General features: G+C 41.0%; 1 protein-coding gene across 10 annotated transcripts in view; it reads right to left on the minus strand.

Moving 5' to 3' along the window:
* Positions 1-17157, minus strand: part of Hectd4 (HECT domain E3 ubiquitin protein ligase 4) — a 141991-nt gene that overhangs the window by 112765 nt on the left and 12069 nt on the right. For all 10 annotated transcript variants that reach the window (XM_004635930.3, XM_023720467.1, XM_023720466.1 and 7 more), the window contains exons 6-7: positions 15315-15485; positions 2287-2479 (exon numbers count right to left, since the gene is read on the minus strand). In XM_004635930.3, the coding sequence (XP_004635987.1) occupies positions 2287-2479; positions 15315-15485 (364 nt within the window). The remainder of the gene's footprint in view (positions 1-2286; positions 2480-15314; positions 15486-17157) is intronic.

Consider the following 17157-nt stretch of genomic DNA (forward strand, 5'->3'; position numbering starts at 1 on the left):
GTAGTGATCCTCCTGTTTACAGCCTCCCAAGAGCTGGGATTACAGGTGTGCGCTACCACGTCCAGTCTCAATTGCCCTCTCAGCACACCCCGGGGGTAGGGTCGGCACGGCAGGCCTTGGGATCAAACCCCAGCCCCTGTGCCTGCTTGCAACTTTTTTATTTTATTTTTTATCCACTTTTTAAAGATTATTTAATTATTTATTTAGTACAGGATCTCACTAGGCAGCTCAGACTTGCAGTGATCCTCCTGTCTCAGCCTCCCCAGTGCTGGGATTCCAGGCGTGTGCCACCATGCTTGGTTTTGGTGGCTGACTTAGGGTACCCAGGGTTCTCAGGCTGGCAGGGTATGTGGTACTGGGGATCAACTGGGTCCTTGCACTTGCCCGACAGATGCTTAGACTGACGAGCTATCTCCCCAGCCCTATATTTTTGCTTTCTGAGGTCTTTACTTTTTTTCTGCACATATTTCTTACCCAATGAGTATTCCTTTAGTATTTCCATTGTTTAGGTAGGACTCAATTTTTCCCCAAGGGGCAAATCTAGAGCAAGATTTCAGTCTATCATAAAAAATGTTTATTTATATAAAAAGACATATATTCTATAAAGTACTTCCTGCAAGTCAAACTATCCACTCACTCAAATTATAACATTTATTAACATATTCCTTACATCTACTCTATACAATAGAGACTTGTAGGAATAATACATTACCCTTAAGTTCTAATGTGAACTAATAAATATTTAATGGCTTCATGACAAGTGAACCACAAATATTTTCTCTTCCTAGAATTTTAAGCAGCAAACAGCAAAGGATCTGTATTAAATTCATATTAATTCAGATACTTTTTCTATATATGGAATCTTTTTTCATTTTCTTTGCTGGTTTGTTTTTTGAGACAGGGCCTCACTATGCAGTTCAGGCTGAACTTGAACTCACTTATATAGTCCAGGCTGGCCTCAAACTCACAGCAATCCCCCTGCCTGAGCCTCGTGCATGCTGGGATTATAAATGTGTATCACCATGACAGGTAGGAATCTTTTGGCTAAACTTACCTTTCAGTGCAATTTATGGCTTATTATAAGACAAGGTGTTGGGTATAACCTGTAAGCTTTTCTAGAATAATCATTCACAACATTTTTTGGCTATGGATGAGTTTGAAAATCTGACAAAAGTTATGATAGACACATGTAAAACATGATTAGAGCTGGGGAAATATATTTATAAATGCATTAAAGGCTTGTCCTGATTAGAAACTCTTCCTGTAAGGAACTCCTCCTTTAAAGGTACAGAACAGGGTGTATTGTTCTTTGGTTTTTTTTTTTTTTTTTTTTTTTTTTGAGGCAGGGTCTTGTTATGTGGCTCACACTGGCCTTGAGGTCATTTTGTAGCCCAGGCTGGTCTTGAACTCACAATGATTTCTTGCTTCAGCCTCCTGAATGCTGGGATTATAGGCATGTGCCACTATGCCTGGCTGATACTTTTTGTTTTTAACAGGAGAGAAAATAATGTGTGGTTTTTTTTGTTTGTTTAGTTGTTTTTTGGTTTTGTGGGGTTTTTTTGTACCAGGGATAGAACTCAGGATCTTATGCTTGCCAGGCAGGTACTTATTATGTCACTGAGCTATCTCCCTGGCCCTGAAAATAACATATTTTTAAAATTGCATTTGCATAAAGGAATTCTGGAAAGACAAAATTAATAATTATAGTTAACTAGAAAGGGCAGAGTGCAAGAAGGTGAGACTAAGACTTCCTGCAAATGGGCCTGATGTTTCACCAAGATGTGTTCAACAAATAGAGTTTTAGTAACATGGTAATAGCTATTAGCTTATCATACTGTTTTTACTTTCAAACTTTATAAATGTATCATCTATTTTAAAACATTAAATTATAAAAACTAAGTGATAGGTTCTAAATTATATATTGTAGAAATTTATCTCTGACTTGCTCAAGAATGTATTTACTGAGGATAATGCTAAATAGTCTAAATAGTCACAAAGCATAAAGCTAAACATGAATCAATGAATGTACACTAACAGTAATGATGATAAGACATTTATGGGTAAAGATAGCTGTTTTAAATTATTAATTTATATGAATTCATGTTCACAGCTCACAACAGGTATTAATTTGGAATAAAAACTGGACAATAACTGGAAGATCACATCAAGTGATCATATCACATGGCAAAGAAAACATGTTTTTTGCAGCACAGAATAAGCGCTCAATAAAAAGTAGCTGGGTGGAGCTATCCAAGGAGACCTACTAGAAAGCACAGAGCAACCTACCTGCTTGATCCTCTTTCAGGGTATTGGAGATGGTGGAGCCAGTCAGTGCTGCGAGGGTTGCTGACGGGGAAGCTCTGTACCGAGAGAGTCTGCTCAGAAGCATCTCATTAATGCTTTTGGCAGACTCCCCTTCTTTTCTCATTAGAATTGTGCGTTCTTGAAGCGGGCTGGCTACAAATACACCATTTTCAACCTGATAGCAAAAGAAAATAGGTCTTGAAATAATGTCTCTTTCTGTTCAGGTAGCAAATTTCTACTTGATGTTATTATGACGTAGCTGCTTAAACATAGTTCAGAAAGTGCACCTAAGCAGACAAAATTGCATCTGAGCAGACTTAGGCGCCAAAACTTAAAACTCCCACAGAAATGACTGCAAGTGAAATGAAAGCTGTGCTAAGTTTTTGAGCTTTCATTTTTTATCATAGCCCAAGCATAATGAGCCAACTTTAATAGGTTCTACAGAAAATTGATTAAAATTCTTGAATTTCATTGGCAGCGCACACTAATTATGAGCCTCCTGACAGGTATAAATAAGACTAGAGGAAAACAAATCAATCAGTCCTTGATTTACTGCTCAGGACAACTATGAGATTAAACTCTTCTTAAAATATAATTAGTGGCTAAAATCCAAGCTCTGCATTAACAGCAGTTAACATTAGCTCTGGAGCTCAGGCCCTGGCAGACAATCCTAGAGAAAGGCAGTCTCTGCTATAAATACATGCCAACCTCAACTAAATCTTTGCTGGGACCTGGCAGCTCTTTCATTTATCAATTTATTATTCCCCAGCAAAATCTCTGGAGTGGTGATGCCAAAATCCCTTCACCAATCTGTAGCTTGGCCTTTGGCAGATCACCTGGCTTTCTTTACTGCTGAAAAGACCTGGACCACTCAAGCTTTTCCTCTCACTGCTCTCCTAACCTAAGTCTATAGATGCGGACTCCTTACCCCGCCTTTCCTTTTCCTTCACAGGAAGCAGTATTTCTCCTCATATGATACAAACACCTTCCTCTCTACTGACTTCCTTCTCTTTGTCTTCACCTTCACAGGTCTCAGATCTTAACATCTGGTATCCCAATAAAATTCTACCCCTTTCTCCATTTTCAGTCCTCATCCAATGTCTTAAACATCTCTCAGGCACAGCCTCTGCATGCCTCTGGGTGCATTCAGACAGTGGCCCTGTCAGAGAATTGGCAGTACAGGCCTGCCTCTTTGGGGCAAGGAGACAGAGGGAATGAGGGTTCCAGGGGCAAGTCTCAGAAACCAGCAGATGTCAAAGCAGGATTCCAAAGGAAAGAGCTGGTAGTAGAGAAGTGGCTAAAGAAAAGGAAATTCGGAAGGTTTTTCCTGACCAGGAAAAACCCACAGAGGATAAGGGAAAAGAATCACAAAATGCTGTTTTTGCTTCTTTCTACTTCTTATTCCTGTGAGGGCTGGTCTCTGAACTCAGCACCCTCAAATAAGCAGACATTTTTTTCCAGTACTGAGGAATGAACCCAGGTCTTTTGCAATGACCTACATCCCTAGCCTTTAAAAAAAAATTTTGAGACAGGTTCTAAGTTGGCCTGGCTAAATTTGAACTTGGGATCCCCCTGCCTCAGCCTCCCACAGTGCTGGGATTACTGGTGTGTGCCTCCACACCCAACTGAAAAGATACTCCCTTGGCCCACCAGTAACCCCAAACCAACACCATGGACCTTTCCCTTGACTTTTTTGGATTTCCCTTCCTCAGTTTTGATTGATCCTAGTCTGTTTCCTTCCTCACACATGAGCACTGACCTGGGTGCTAGTACCTCCCTCCTTTCACCTCTAACTCTGGTGCCCCAGACCTGGACCTGAACACTGTGCCCCTTCCTTGTGGCTGGCTTTTCTCATCTTTGAGGCCTTGAGTAGAGTGTCACCTATTCAAAGAGGCCTTCTCTGATGGTCAATCTAAAAAGCAACCTGCCCCAAAGCCCCTAAGCCAGAATACAACATGCTCCATTTGTGTACAAGATTTACCGTGCCCTGATACTATTTTGCACATTAACTCATCATTGTTTGCCCTTCTACTGTCCCTTACCCCAACACGGTGACAGCTGTCTGAGAGCTGGATCCTGCCTGCCTCTTTCCCACCATTCTCAGCACCTGGGAAGCACTTAATGCCTTGCTGCACAAACAAATCCTGGCCTTCCCCCAAATCCAACTCCCCACCTCTTGAAGGAGAGTATTAAAATACACATTTTTTATTTACAGACTCATCCTTGCTAAGATCTAGTCCCCTCTTTTTTACACTGCCCCAGCCCTCTCTGTAGACATTTCTACTTGAACGGCTTCTTGCCACCTAAAATTTAACACCTGCCCTCTGACTGCACTGTTTCACTTCCAGCCTCCTGCTAGACTAACCTCCACAACCGAAGCTCCATTTATGCTGCACAACTCTAAATATAACCCTTCAAAGGAACCTAAAATAAAAATCAATGTATTTAAGCTTGGCATTTGAAAGTATTACCCAGCTGGTCCTATAAGAAAATCAATGGATAAGGAAAACAAAACAAAAAAACCTATCTTACTGTTTGAGCACTTTGAAACCCTGAAAAGAAAGGTGATAAAGAAAGAAGGACCTGGGCTTGATGCAAGAGTAGCCATCAAGTAAAACCAGCAGGTTTTACTGGGCCGTGAGCACCAGTGCCTGTGGACTCAGCCCCACCTGCCTCCACTCACCCATCTCTCACTACCTTTCAGCCACCCTGGTCTCTCTCCACTCAACTGCCCCACTGCCTCCTAATCCCAGGCCTTCCTTCTCCCTGTTTGCTTTTCTTGGACAATGTCCTGAGAAGTTCCTCTGTCTCAAGCAAACTGGATAGTTGGTCACCCTGTTAGGATGAGCAGCTGCTTCTTATCACTCAGTCTCGGTCCAAGTATCTTTTCTTGGAAAGGCTTCAGCAGGCACTCAATAGAGTCGCTTCCTTACCCACCCACCATCATGGTACCTTGTTTTCTTTTTCCCCCAGTGTTTATCATTAGTTGGAGTTATTTTGTTATCATTTACTTTCCTACTAACTACCCAAACTGTAAAAGCCCCATAAAAACAAAGGATCATTAACCTATTGTCTATCTACAGAAGACAATATAGTAGGAACACATTTGAAATTAAATCATCTGGCTCATAATTTGAAGGAAATAATAAACTCTTTCAGAGAAGAGGGGAAAGAGACAAGTGTGTCCATTATTGCAGTGACCGGATCTTCAAGAGGGAACAGAAAGAAGGTAACACAGCAATAAAGCCAGCATCATTTCATGCTAGAAGATGGGACCAACTTCCCAACTGGCCCATCAGCAATAAAACTGTTGATGAATCTAACCAGCTAAAATCCAGCATTTTATACAGAGCACATGGGGGCAGAAGACTTCTCAGAACAACACGGAAGTAGGAGGTGAGAAAAGTGCTTCAAGAAGCCAGAAGAGTTTCAGAAGACTTCCAAACAGGGATATGCCCCATGGAACAGTGACCAAAGCAGGAAAGCTCCAGCACTAATATACAGTAAGGCTCAGCTCACAGTTTCATGAATAATGGCACAGACGAAGAACACAGGCAGTGGCCAAGAGTCCCCAGTTTTTTAACATTGTTTTATCATAAATTTAAAAGATGGACTTTCTTGAAGATCTGGAGAAAAATCATTTGAATTTATAAAAGAAAGCCACCATTATTTATCTTTTTAGGTGCAGCTCATTAATGTGTTAAGTTCTAGCACTACAAAAAGTCACAGATAACTTTGGCTGCTGCATGTTGTGATTGGATCAATAAAAGCATGTGTCACCAGTTTTAAAAAGGATGTATCTGCACCAGCTCACTTTGCACCACCTCCACCACTGCTTCCCTCAGCACAGCACGTTTTCATCCGGCCTGTGGCAAAGGTCTGTTATGGACTCTTGCTCTGCCCTTTCCCTCCGCTGTCTTCTTTTAAAGAATTTTGTTATGAAAATTTTTATAATACAAAAATATATAAAAAGAACAAATAATACCCATTTATTCATCTTTTAGATATGACAGCAGTATTCTGCCACATTTTCATCTATTCCAAACACTGCCATTTCACCCTTACATATTCAATGCACAATACTATAAATTTTATTCTTCAAAAGCTACAGCATAGCTAACAAAATTAACAATAATTTGCAACATCATATAATATACCCTTTATTAGATTTCCCCCACTTTTCAAAATTACTTTTTAGAGTGGTTTGCTTGATTCAGGAACCAAGTAAGATTTCTACTCCCCCCCCCCTTTTTTTAAAATTTTTATTTATTTGTTTGTTTATTTATTTATTTTGTGTGTGTGTGTGTGTGTGTGTGGCCAGCTCAGCCCACCAGGGGGCGGGGCTGGCTGGCATGTGGTGCTGGGGATTGAACCGCAGTCCCTGTTCATTGCTAAGCTTGTTCTAAGTAGGTGCTTTAGACCACTGAGCCATCTCAACAGCCCTTTCCCCCCTTTTTTGAGACAGGGTCTCATTATGTAGCTCAGGCTGGCCTCGAGTTCACTTTGTACCCTAGGCTGGTCTCAAACAACCCTTGCAACAATCCTCCTGCCTCAGCCTCCAAGTGCTGGGATTATAGGCAAGATCTCTACATTTTATATAAATTAGGTTCATCTTTTTAGCTCTCCTCTGTGTTTTAGTTTCCAAGGGTCAAATCTGTCTGTAGTCTACCCTTGACCCAAGAGCTACAGTGAACTTTTAAAACAAGAACCCATCACTTTCTGCTCAAAACTCTCTAAAAGTGTCCCAAATAAAATCCAAATACCTTGCAAGGCCCTGTAGGAAATGGCTCTGGCTACCTCCCCTACTTTGTCTCTATCACTCCCCTTCCCGCCCCACTTAAGCCCTGAAGCCCTTCACACTGCCCTTCCTCCCCAGGCCAGCTCACCCCTGCCCTGGGGCCTCTGCCCCCTGCCTCTTTCTTGGTCTGTAAGGCTCTTGACCTGTCTTCTTCCTTAATTTCACCCAGGCCTCAGCTTAAATACCACCCCTTGGAGAACCTTCCGCACCCCAAATCATTTTTCTGTGGCTTCCTTATGCTGCATCTTTCTTCTAAGACTTACCACTGTCTATAACTCAGCTTCTGTACTCTGCACTGGAAGGTAAATGTCACAAGCACTTGGAGGGAGGGATTTGCTGTCTCAACCACGCTATACCCTAACTTTTAGGACACAATAGTGGCACACAGTAGGGCCCTCTTAATTTGAAAAACTATAGCCACAGACATTCACACATACACTCAGGGTTACTGTGTGAATGCCCAGGACTTGTGGAAGTAAGGCTGGATGGCAACTTCCATGTGTGTACAGTAGGTTAGTGTCACAAGTTCTCCACAAACGAGATGTCAGCAAAAAACCCTGTGATGAGGGATTGTTGAGGGGATGGTTACAGCTTCCCCGCACCACTGCACAACAGCACCACCACCTGCTATCATATCAGAATGAATTGCTGTCAGAGTTCCACAGCAGAAGAAAACCATCAGGCTACTCTAAGTCTGTCACTAGGACAGAGGATATCCTCTGCAAAACCAAATAAAGTTTGGTTCTGGGTGAAATTAAGGAAGAAGTATAGTTGCATCCTCTTAATGAACAGAATGATTTGTTCTAATGGTGTTTGTAAATAGGATCACAAGTCCGCATCTTGTACAGCAATTAACCACTAAGAAGAATATATGCAGTGTAATATTTGTTGAAACTGTACTTCCGATTTGATTTGAAACTGTCTCATTGCTATCTGTTTATCAATAAAACTTTGAAAAAAAAAAAAAGAAATTAAGGAAGAAGACAGGTCAAGAGCCTTATAGACCAAGGAACAAGCAGCTGGAGATAAAAGCCCCGGTGTGACTGAACTGGCTAGTGTGATGCAGGCTCTCCCCATTATGTTGTACCAAATGAACAGTTTATACTGTTCCTTTGCTTTCCTATCTATTAGATATGCAAGTCCTCAGCCTCCATTAAAACCTTCCCACAATGAGTATTACTCTCCCTGCTTTATCCTCACAAATTCTTTTTTTGACAAAAGTCATGTCAAGGGCTGGTGAGATGGCTCAGTGGTCTAAAGCACCTACTTAGAAGAAGCTAAGCAAAGCACAGGGACCGCGGTTCAATCCCCCAGCACCACATGCCAGCCAGCCCGCCCCCTGGTGGGCTGAGCTGGCCACACACACACACACACACACGCATAAATAAATAAAATTTAAAAAAAAAAAAGTCATGTCAAAATCTCTGGCCACCACTAGAACAGCCCAGCTGGCATTAACTGAAATATGAAAGCCCTTGGAGGACCAGGTTTGGGATAAAATCAAGAGTTTGAATTGGGGTATATCTAACTTCAAATGAAAGACCATCCCCTAGGGAGTCTAATATCTGTGCACATACAAACAAATACCCACATCAATGTGCACCTAGATTTCTAGGAACAATTTTTGGCTGAAAAGTAAATTTAAGCATAGAAATCATGACACAAGATGAGATCAACTGAGAAAAGCAGATACAACAGGAAAAAGGGGTCCTGGAAATAAGCCAGGGAGTGTATGATTGCTAAGAGGCAGGACAGACAAGGGAAAGAAAGAACAACCCTTGAGAAGAAGTGTCATGAGTCTCCATGAGCAGTGGTGGAAACAGTTCTGAGAATAAGAGAGTGCTTATGTCAAAAAGAAGGCTGAGCTGACTACTGAACTTAGCCTTATGGGAGCCACTGGTGAACCTGGTTAAGAGCTAGCTGGTGGTGTGAGGATACAAGGTTGAGGGAAGAGGGCTGAAGAAAGAGCAGAGATCAGGTAAAAATAGTGAAGAACAAATCCTTTCTGGAGTTTACTATAAAGGGAAGCCAAAAGGGGGGAGTACTTTGAGGTAAGTATGGGTTGAGGGAGTTGGTTTTGTTTTTTCAAGATGGGATATACTTTAATGTATCTGTGTACTACAGTGAGTGATCCACTGAGGGAGGAAAGATTCAGAGCAGGACAAATGAGAAAAATATTTACTCCTCTGATAGTTAACTATGATGTCAGCTTGAATAGAAATACCCAGCTGATTGGTTTAGCACAGCTGTGGATGTTTCTCAGTAACTTGCGAAAAGAAAAACCACTCTAGATGTAGGTGGGGCCAACCAACAGGCTTGTAGCCCAGATGGAGTAAAAAGAGAAGGAAGAAGGAAGTCTCGCTTTGGCTTGGAGGAGTTCTGGTCTGCGCCACTGCCTTTGGCTGCCCATCTCCAGGCTTACAGTGTTCTCTCCAGCCTGCCGATGTGGATTCGTCAGCTTCCCGAAGTGAACTCACATGGAACTCTGCGGGGAACACTGATTTACCAGCATACAGGTGGCCCTTCTGCATTCTTCCACTCCTGACTCTGCAGGCAGCCACTGTAAGCCTCCCTTGTGAATCTTTTATGTCATATGCATGCGTATATATCTTACGTTGAATCTGTTCCCCTACCAAACCCCAAATGATACAAGCCCACTGAACTCTCACCCTCTTCATCCTGCAGCAAATACACTGTATTCTGAACCCCATCATTTTGTTATACAGGATGTAATTTGGAAATTGATGTACTTTAGTCAGATCTGCTTCATACTTTTTAAGGTTACACAGTATTCCCTTCTGTGACATAGTATAGGCGTAAGCCAGCTGTCTGCATTTTGCTCCCAAGTTAGCATTTCAGAAAAGCCATTATGTAAGTAGCCAGTGACGATTTAAAGAAAATTTTAGCTGGGAATGGTGACATACACCTGTAATTCCAGCACTCAGGAGGTTTAGGCAAGAGAATCGCCCTGTGTTCAAGGCCACCCTGGACTACACAGTTTGTTCAAAGCCAGTCTGAACTATATAGTGAGCCCTCTCTCAAAAACACAGAAAAGAAAAAGATTTTAACGACAAAAAATGTCCAACACATGCAAAAAGAGAGGAGTATAATGAACTTCCATATCCCCATGATCCAAACTCAACTATTTTCCACATATTGCCATCCGTGTGTAACTTACCTGCCTCTTTTTTTCACACATTTTTAAAAAGAATTGTATTCAGTATTAAACATAGGGGCCTTTGCACTAAGCATCTCTAACCCTTTTTATTTTCTTATTTTGAGACAAAATCTCACTCAGTTGCCCCAGCTGAGCAGGAATTTGCCATCCTCAAGCTTCAGCCTCCCCAGAAGCTGGGATTACAGGTGTGTGCCACCGTGCCTGGCATGCTCAAATATATGGGGCATATTCCAGAAATCATGTAGTTCTACTTATGAACACTTCACTAAAGATCTCTACAAGTCTGGCTATTTTCTTAATGTAAACACAATGTCCTTACCATACTTAAAAAGTAAATTAAGACTCATCCTTTAGTTTTTTTCTAACACTCTTAATATTTTTACATTTAAATTTAAAATTGTCTCAAAAAGGTTTTTTTTTAAAAAAAAAAAACAGTTAGTTGGGGCAACCTGCTCGGGCCCCCCTTCTGTCCTCTCTGAGACAGAAGCTTTCCTTCCCAATAAATACTCTACTCTCAAAAAAATAAAAAATAAAATAAATAAGTAAGTTAGTTTGGGACAGGGAGACAGCTCAGTTGAGTAAGCACTTGCCTGGCAAGCATAGGGTCCTGAGTTCAATCCCCACTACCACTAAATAAATAAATAAGTTTGATTTTTTTAGTTTGATTCAGACTCCAAAACTGACTCAAAGGCACTTCTTTTCATCTAGAGCAGGCTCCTTTCTCCCCAACTTTTCATTTCATGTTGTGGGCAGGGTCTATTTTAGTTGTTCCATTTCTAGCAGAGCAGGTATGGGCTTCTGATTATATAACAGTATGTCTAAAAATGCCTTTACATTTTCTTCACAGATGATTAATACTTTGATTAAGGATTGACTTTAGAACTTTGGAAGTATTGCTCCATTTTTCCACACAAAAATGTGGTTGAATAGCCTGGCGCTTTTCTATTTCCTCACCATTTGCATATGATTTTTAACATTTTTTCCGAAAGCTTTCTTCCTTTCTTCCTTCCTTTCTTCCTCCCTTTTTTCCTTCCTTCCTGTCTGGTACAGGGAATTGAACTCAGGGTCTCGTGCTTCTCAGGCAGTCACTGTGTCATTGAGCTAGCTCCCTGGTCCTCTGAAGGCTTTAGAATCCTCTTTTTGTGCTTACTAATATAAAATTTCATGATGATGTACCATGGCACGGGCATTTTCCACTTCTGTGACAGATACCTTTCACTCTAGATGTAAGCAAAATTTTAGCCCATTTTTTTTCTTCTTTCCTTCCTTCCTTTCTTATTTATTTATTTGGTACAGGGTCTCGCTACACAGCACAGACTCGTAGTGATCCTCTCGCCTCAGCTTCCCCAGCGCTGGGATACAGACATGCACCACCACACCCAGCCTCAGTGGCTGGCGTGGCATGTGGTGCTGGAGATTAAACTGGGTCGTTGTGCTTGTCAGAAAGGCACTTAGACTGCCAAGCTATCTCCCCCGTCCTATTCTATTATTTTTTTATTTTATTTTGGCAGAACTGGGGATTAAACTCAGGCCCTTGTGCTTGCCAGGCAAGCACTTATTCTACTGAGCCATCTCCCCGGCCCCTCTAGTATTTCTTGATCATGTCATTCTCTTTCATTTTCTCTCTTCTCTTTTTGGAATTTCTATGGGCAAGACTACAGATACATTGCTTCATTGTTCCTTCTATCTTTTCTTTCATATTTATTGTTCTTTATTTACTTGTCTGACTTGCTGGGAGATATATTTAATCCTTTTGGTAATTTTTAGTTTTGAATAATCATAATTTTAATTTCTAGGAGTGCTCTCTCCTCTGATAGTTCTTTTTTGAGACACTGTTGCAAATATGGTATCATCTCACATCTCACATAGCACTTAGCATTGACGTAGCTTTGAGCCATCCTTTCTACTGCTTTTCTTTGATTTTCATACTGAAGATTTCCCTCATTTGTCTCATGATCTTTGGCTGTCTTTTATTTATTTATTTATTTTTAATTTTAGGGAAGGGTCTACAGGGTGTTCAGGGTCTCATCCCCGGCCCCTGAGCCTGCTTGCAGGTGCTTTAATCCACTGAGCTATTCGGCCAGACCTTGGTTATATATTCTTTGATTGTTTTAAGCACTTTATTAGGGAAAATAATCAACATAAACTAAAATTTATGCATTTCACATGTGCCCCTTTCCTGGCTTCAATCATTATTAATAACCTGACAGCCTTATTTTCCCTTCCCTCCCTTCCACATACATGCCTCTCTAAAATTAGGGCTTGGGATTTTGTTTTATCTGCTCTTGTTTTAACAGTCAACATGATAAGGACCTCTGTGCACATGGCTGAGTCTTGCTAACTGGGAGACAGCACCGGGAGTGACTCACCAGGGAGACAAGTCTCTTGTTTTAGATGAACCCCAACATCGATGTACAAAGACCTTTTCCTGTAAGGTAATTTAGTTTCTTCAGAAAATAAATGTTTAGTGTTTTGCTTAAGCAGCTGCATCTGCGCATAAATGTGTGTGCCAGGGAGGGGTCGTGAGGCCCACATGGAAACCTTCTGTCTGCAGCCCTGCTCTCATGCTGGCTCTGCGAGTAACTAAGGTTCCCAGCCCTGAGATGTTCTAAGAGAAGGTGGTGCTAAGCCACCGCTCTTCCCGCTGGTGTTCTCCTCACTGTATACAGTACTTTTAGTCTTGGCTTTCTCCACACTGAGAAGCAGAAAGGAACACTACCTCTCCATCTTCTAAAGGGACAAAAGATAGTTACTAGAGTTAAGGTACAAGAAATAATGGTGTAACAGTAAATTACCAAGATAACAAAGGAAGTACTAAATAAATGAAATAAATACATTAGGGTTAATAAGAAAAGAAAGGGGGAACTTAAGGCAAATCTTCATCTGTCACTGCCTCCTCCACCCCATCTGGGGTTCATCAGCTAAGAAACAGCAATATAAGCATTTTACTTAGAGATAAGAGGTAACCCACAGAAAAACTAAAAGCTTTCTTCTAGAAGGCCGGGGAGATGGCTCAGTAGAATAAGCACTTACCTGGCAAGCTCAAGGGCCTGAGTTCAATCCCCAGTTCCGCAAAAAAAAAAAAAAAAAAATTCAGGACCTTGCACTTACCAGGCAGGCACTATGCCACTAAGCTATATCCCCAGCCCCCACCCCCAAAAAAGCTAGAAGCTAAAGCCGTGAAAGTGACTGACTGTGGGCAGCTGGCTAGGGGAACATAGCAGAGGAAGTTTGCTTTATGAGTCTCTGTGTGCTGTTTTAAATCTTGGGTGTGGTTTTCTTAGGCATAATTTTTCACGCATTCATTCATTCATTCACTCATTTTTTGGTACAGGGTCTCACTACGCAGCTCAGACTTGTAGTGATCCTCACCCAGACTGCAGACTCTTATTGCTGGCTCAGCAGGCCCCAGGGTGGGGCCAGAGCAGCACATGGTGCTGGGGATCGAAACTCTGGTGCCTACACCTGCCTAAGCAAGTGCTTAGACCATTGAGCTATATCATCGGTCCTCCAATTTTTTATTTAAATAAAAGCAAAGCACTAAAAAAAACATATGAGGGAAAATGAGGAAATCTCGAATGTTTCCCATTACTCCTCAGATAAAGACCTAACTTATTTAAATGAGCTTGTAAGTCTATTTAAAATGAATAACAACAAATAATAACAAAAAGCTTTTCTGACAATTATGAACACATGTTCAAATACAGTATTTAGCAAACCCATTCAAAGACTCACTATGGCAGGATCATTTTGCCAGAATGGACAATGACTGGAGAATACTATCAGACTAGAAAGTAAAAGAAAAGAACGTACTGTGAAGGGCTACTGGACTCCTGACAGAGTATTCCGGCAGGATTAATGGCTGGTCTCCCAGAACAAGTTTTTAATCCCACTAAGATTTATTAGAAAATTATTACAGTATGTGTGTGTGTGTGCATGCATGCGTGTGTTACGCAGGAATGCTAATTTCTTCCTAGAAGGATGCTGTGAATTCCATTATGAAAAAAATGGTTTTGTCACAGGTCTTGCTTTGCACAAATTTTTCTCTGATTCTTTATAAACGTGATCTAGACCACCTCTGTCCTTGAGAACTTTCTTCAGTGATGGAAACATTCTCTATCATATGGTATCTGTTCAGAAGATAGCCACTTAGCCTCAGTGACCACTTCAAATGTGGCTAATGCAACTGAGCAACTAAGGTTCTACTTTTATTGAATTCTGATTAACAAATTATACTAGCCATAAATGGCTAGTACTTTCGCACTGGATAGTGCACTAGACAATACAAGTATGGACCTGGGCTCCCAAGCTGACCCAAGCCCTCCCCCTCTACATCCAACTCCTCTGCCACCTCTACACTGTGGTCCTCTCTCCCTGGTATGTCCTTCCCTGCCTACTCTACAAGTTCTTTGACTGTTACCACTACTCTTCCTTCACTGTCTAAAGCCATTTGCCACTTTTTGCTCACTTCTCTATGGTTCATTTTTTTTTCATTTTCCACCACCATCACCCTAATCCACCCAACCCCAGAGCTGCAAATCAGATCCAACTTGAGCACGAACCTGCTCACCTTGCCCATCAGTGCATCCCACCAGCTAGGAAAATGCTGCACTGCTCCTAGTAAGCACCCAGCTGACACCAAGGGGTTGAATGTGTTCCATAATTATAATTGTTACTGCTCTTGGAGACTCTCAATTTCTATTTTTAGAACCCTTCTGCTACTACAATTGAGTCCCACATTTCCAACACCCCCATGAGCATTTCTACTTAAATATTCACCTAATGACACATGCAATAACCTTATCTCTTTTCTTGCCAAATTACCATTCAGAAAGGTTGGCTCTGCTTATGCCATATAAGCCCAAACTAAAAAACCCTTCCCAGACATCCAAGAGGAAAATCAATGTGAAGAAAACAGTAAATACATTATATATGCTGCAAGGATCTTAGGACCTCTGTACATTAATATAAAAAGACAGCAAATAAAAATGTTTTTGCAAAAGGAGAATGTTTTGCTACAAAAGAAGACCATACCACAAGTTCAAAAATGTCCATGAAGACAGAATGACCCTTTGGTGTTTTCTCATTCAAGCTAGCAGGAGACCAGATCCAGTAGAAGTAAGTACCATCTGAAGAGAGGTGCACAGTGCTCATGGTGCTGCCAACGGGAAGGTGATTGGCTGGCATGGGCACCATCTGGCACACCTGCACACAAAAGAAAGAAAATCCCCATTAGAACAACACAAATTCTAGGCCTATTGTTCTAAGTTCAAAATGATTCAGGAAGCTGTTCCTAATATACTGTTCCTCATCTCTAATATATGAAAATAATATACCGAAAAAAGTTCAAAAATGAGCAGTCACACAAATATGAACAGCCAAAAACAGATGAAAAGATTAGATTAATTCAAATTACTTTCTTTTAGTGGTAGTGGTGGTACTAATGTTGCTGACTGCGCGTTGAACTCAGGGCCTTGTACATACTAGGCAACCACTCTAACTCCAAGTTATATCCCCAGCCCTAAACTACATTTTAATAAGAAAAACTACTTTGGAAATGGTTTTTACTAGTTTTCCTAAGGCAACTTCTGACTCCCCAACTCATAAGCTTTTATCATTACAGTAGACAAATTTGTTCTGTCCACTTCAAGTATAAAACTTCATTTGGACATGTGTAAATATCATATTGTCTCCCTAGTACAAGAACTCAAAAGAGGAAATACATATAGAAAGGTACAACACAAATAAAAGGAAAACAAGAACTTGAGGATTGGACAATGAGGAGTGGGCAAGGAGAAAAGCTAGGAAACATGACAGGGGCAAAGCCATGCATTTGTATGCACGAGATGGGTGGGGCAGTGATCCTGGGGGACATCAGCAGGTTTTTGAGACTAGTAGTTGGCTGGTGGGATTCTCACCCTGACTAATTGTATATGCTGATGCCTGTGAGCCAGGCGGCTGCGCTGAAGATAGCAATGTGTAGTAGAGAGGTCACACTTGGAGTGCCTGCCATCTGGTCTTCTAAATATGTACTTCTTGTCATGACATACCAGTTATTGCCATACTGTCTCTCAAGTAAAAGTTTTTATTTTTTATTTTCTTTTAAAAAAGGGTAATAAATGAAAAAAGACCAAAAAAAAAAAAAATGTTACAGGTCTGTCCTGTTACAATTCTGTATATGGTTAGATTTCTAAATTTCTTTGTAAAAATATGTTAATGCTTATTTCTAGTTTTTTAAAGTTATTTTTCCTTCATATTCTGTAAGGACTTAAAATTCAACATATCAATATTTGATAGAAAATACCTGTTCCATGATATGCCTAAGATGTCTGATATTTAGACAGACAGGGTAAACCAAACTGCATATATTGCAGGTTAATAATAAGCTTCTCTTCTGGAGAGTTAACAACCTAAGGTAGCAGATCAAAAATTGGAGAAAAGGAAGGACTGCAAGGTCAGCCAACATTTTGGCCCTAGCCTTTCAAGGTCAGTGAAGACTCTGGACATAGGAGAACCTGTAATGTAATATCATGTAACTCAGTTGTACCCCAAATTTTCTGATCAAGGAGATTATGGAGCCACAGAGGAATGTGATCTATGATGTATAGTGTGCCTGGGGAGAGTAGCATGGAGAGAAAACATTCTCTCAGGCTTTCAAAGAAAGCAAACTGGTCAAGCAATGGCCGTGACTCATCCTCATGGCTGACACTGACAAAGAATCTACAAAGTGCAGTACAGGGCTACAGGATAAATCCTGAGGGTACATGACTGACCTTATCAGATATAAAAGTTACATTTCTTGTTATATAGGTCTTGCTTTATCTTGGTCTTAACCATCCAGCAGAAAAGTATAAAAACAAGGTATATAAAGTAAAGC

The sequence above is a fragment of the Octodon degus genome, unplaced genomic scaffold (assembly GCF_000260255.1).
Source record: "Octodon degus isolate 3935 unplaced genomic scaffold, OctDeg1.0 scaffold00076, whole genome shotgun sequence".
Lineage (NCBI taxonomy): Eukaryota > Metazoa > Chordata > Mammalia > Rodentia > Octodontidae > Octodon > Octodon degus.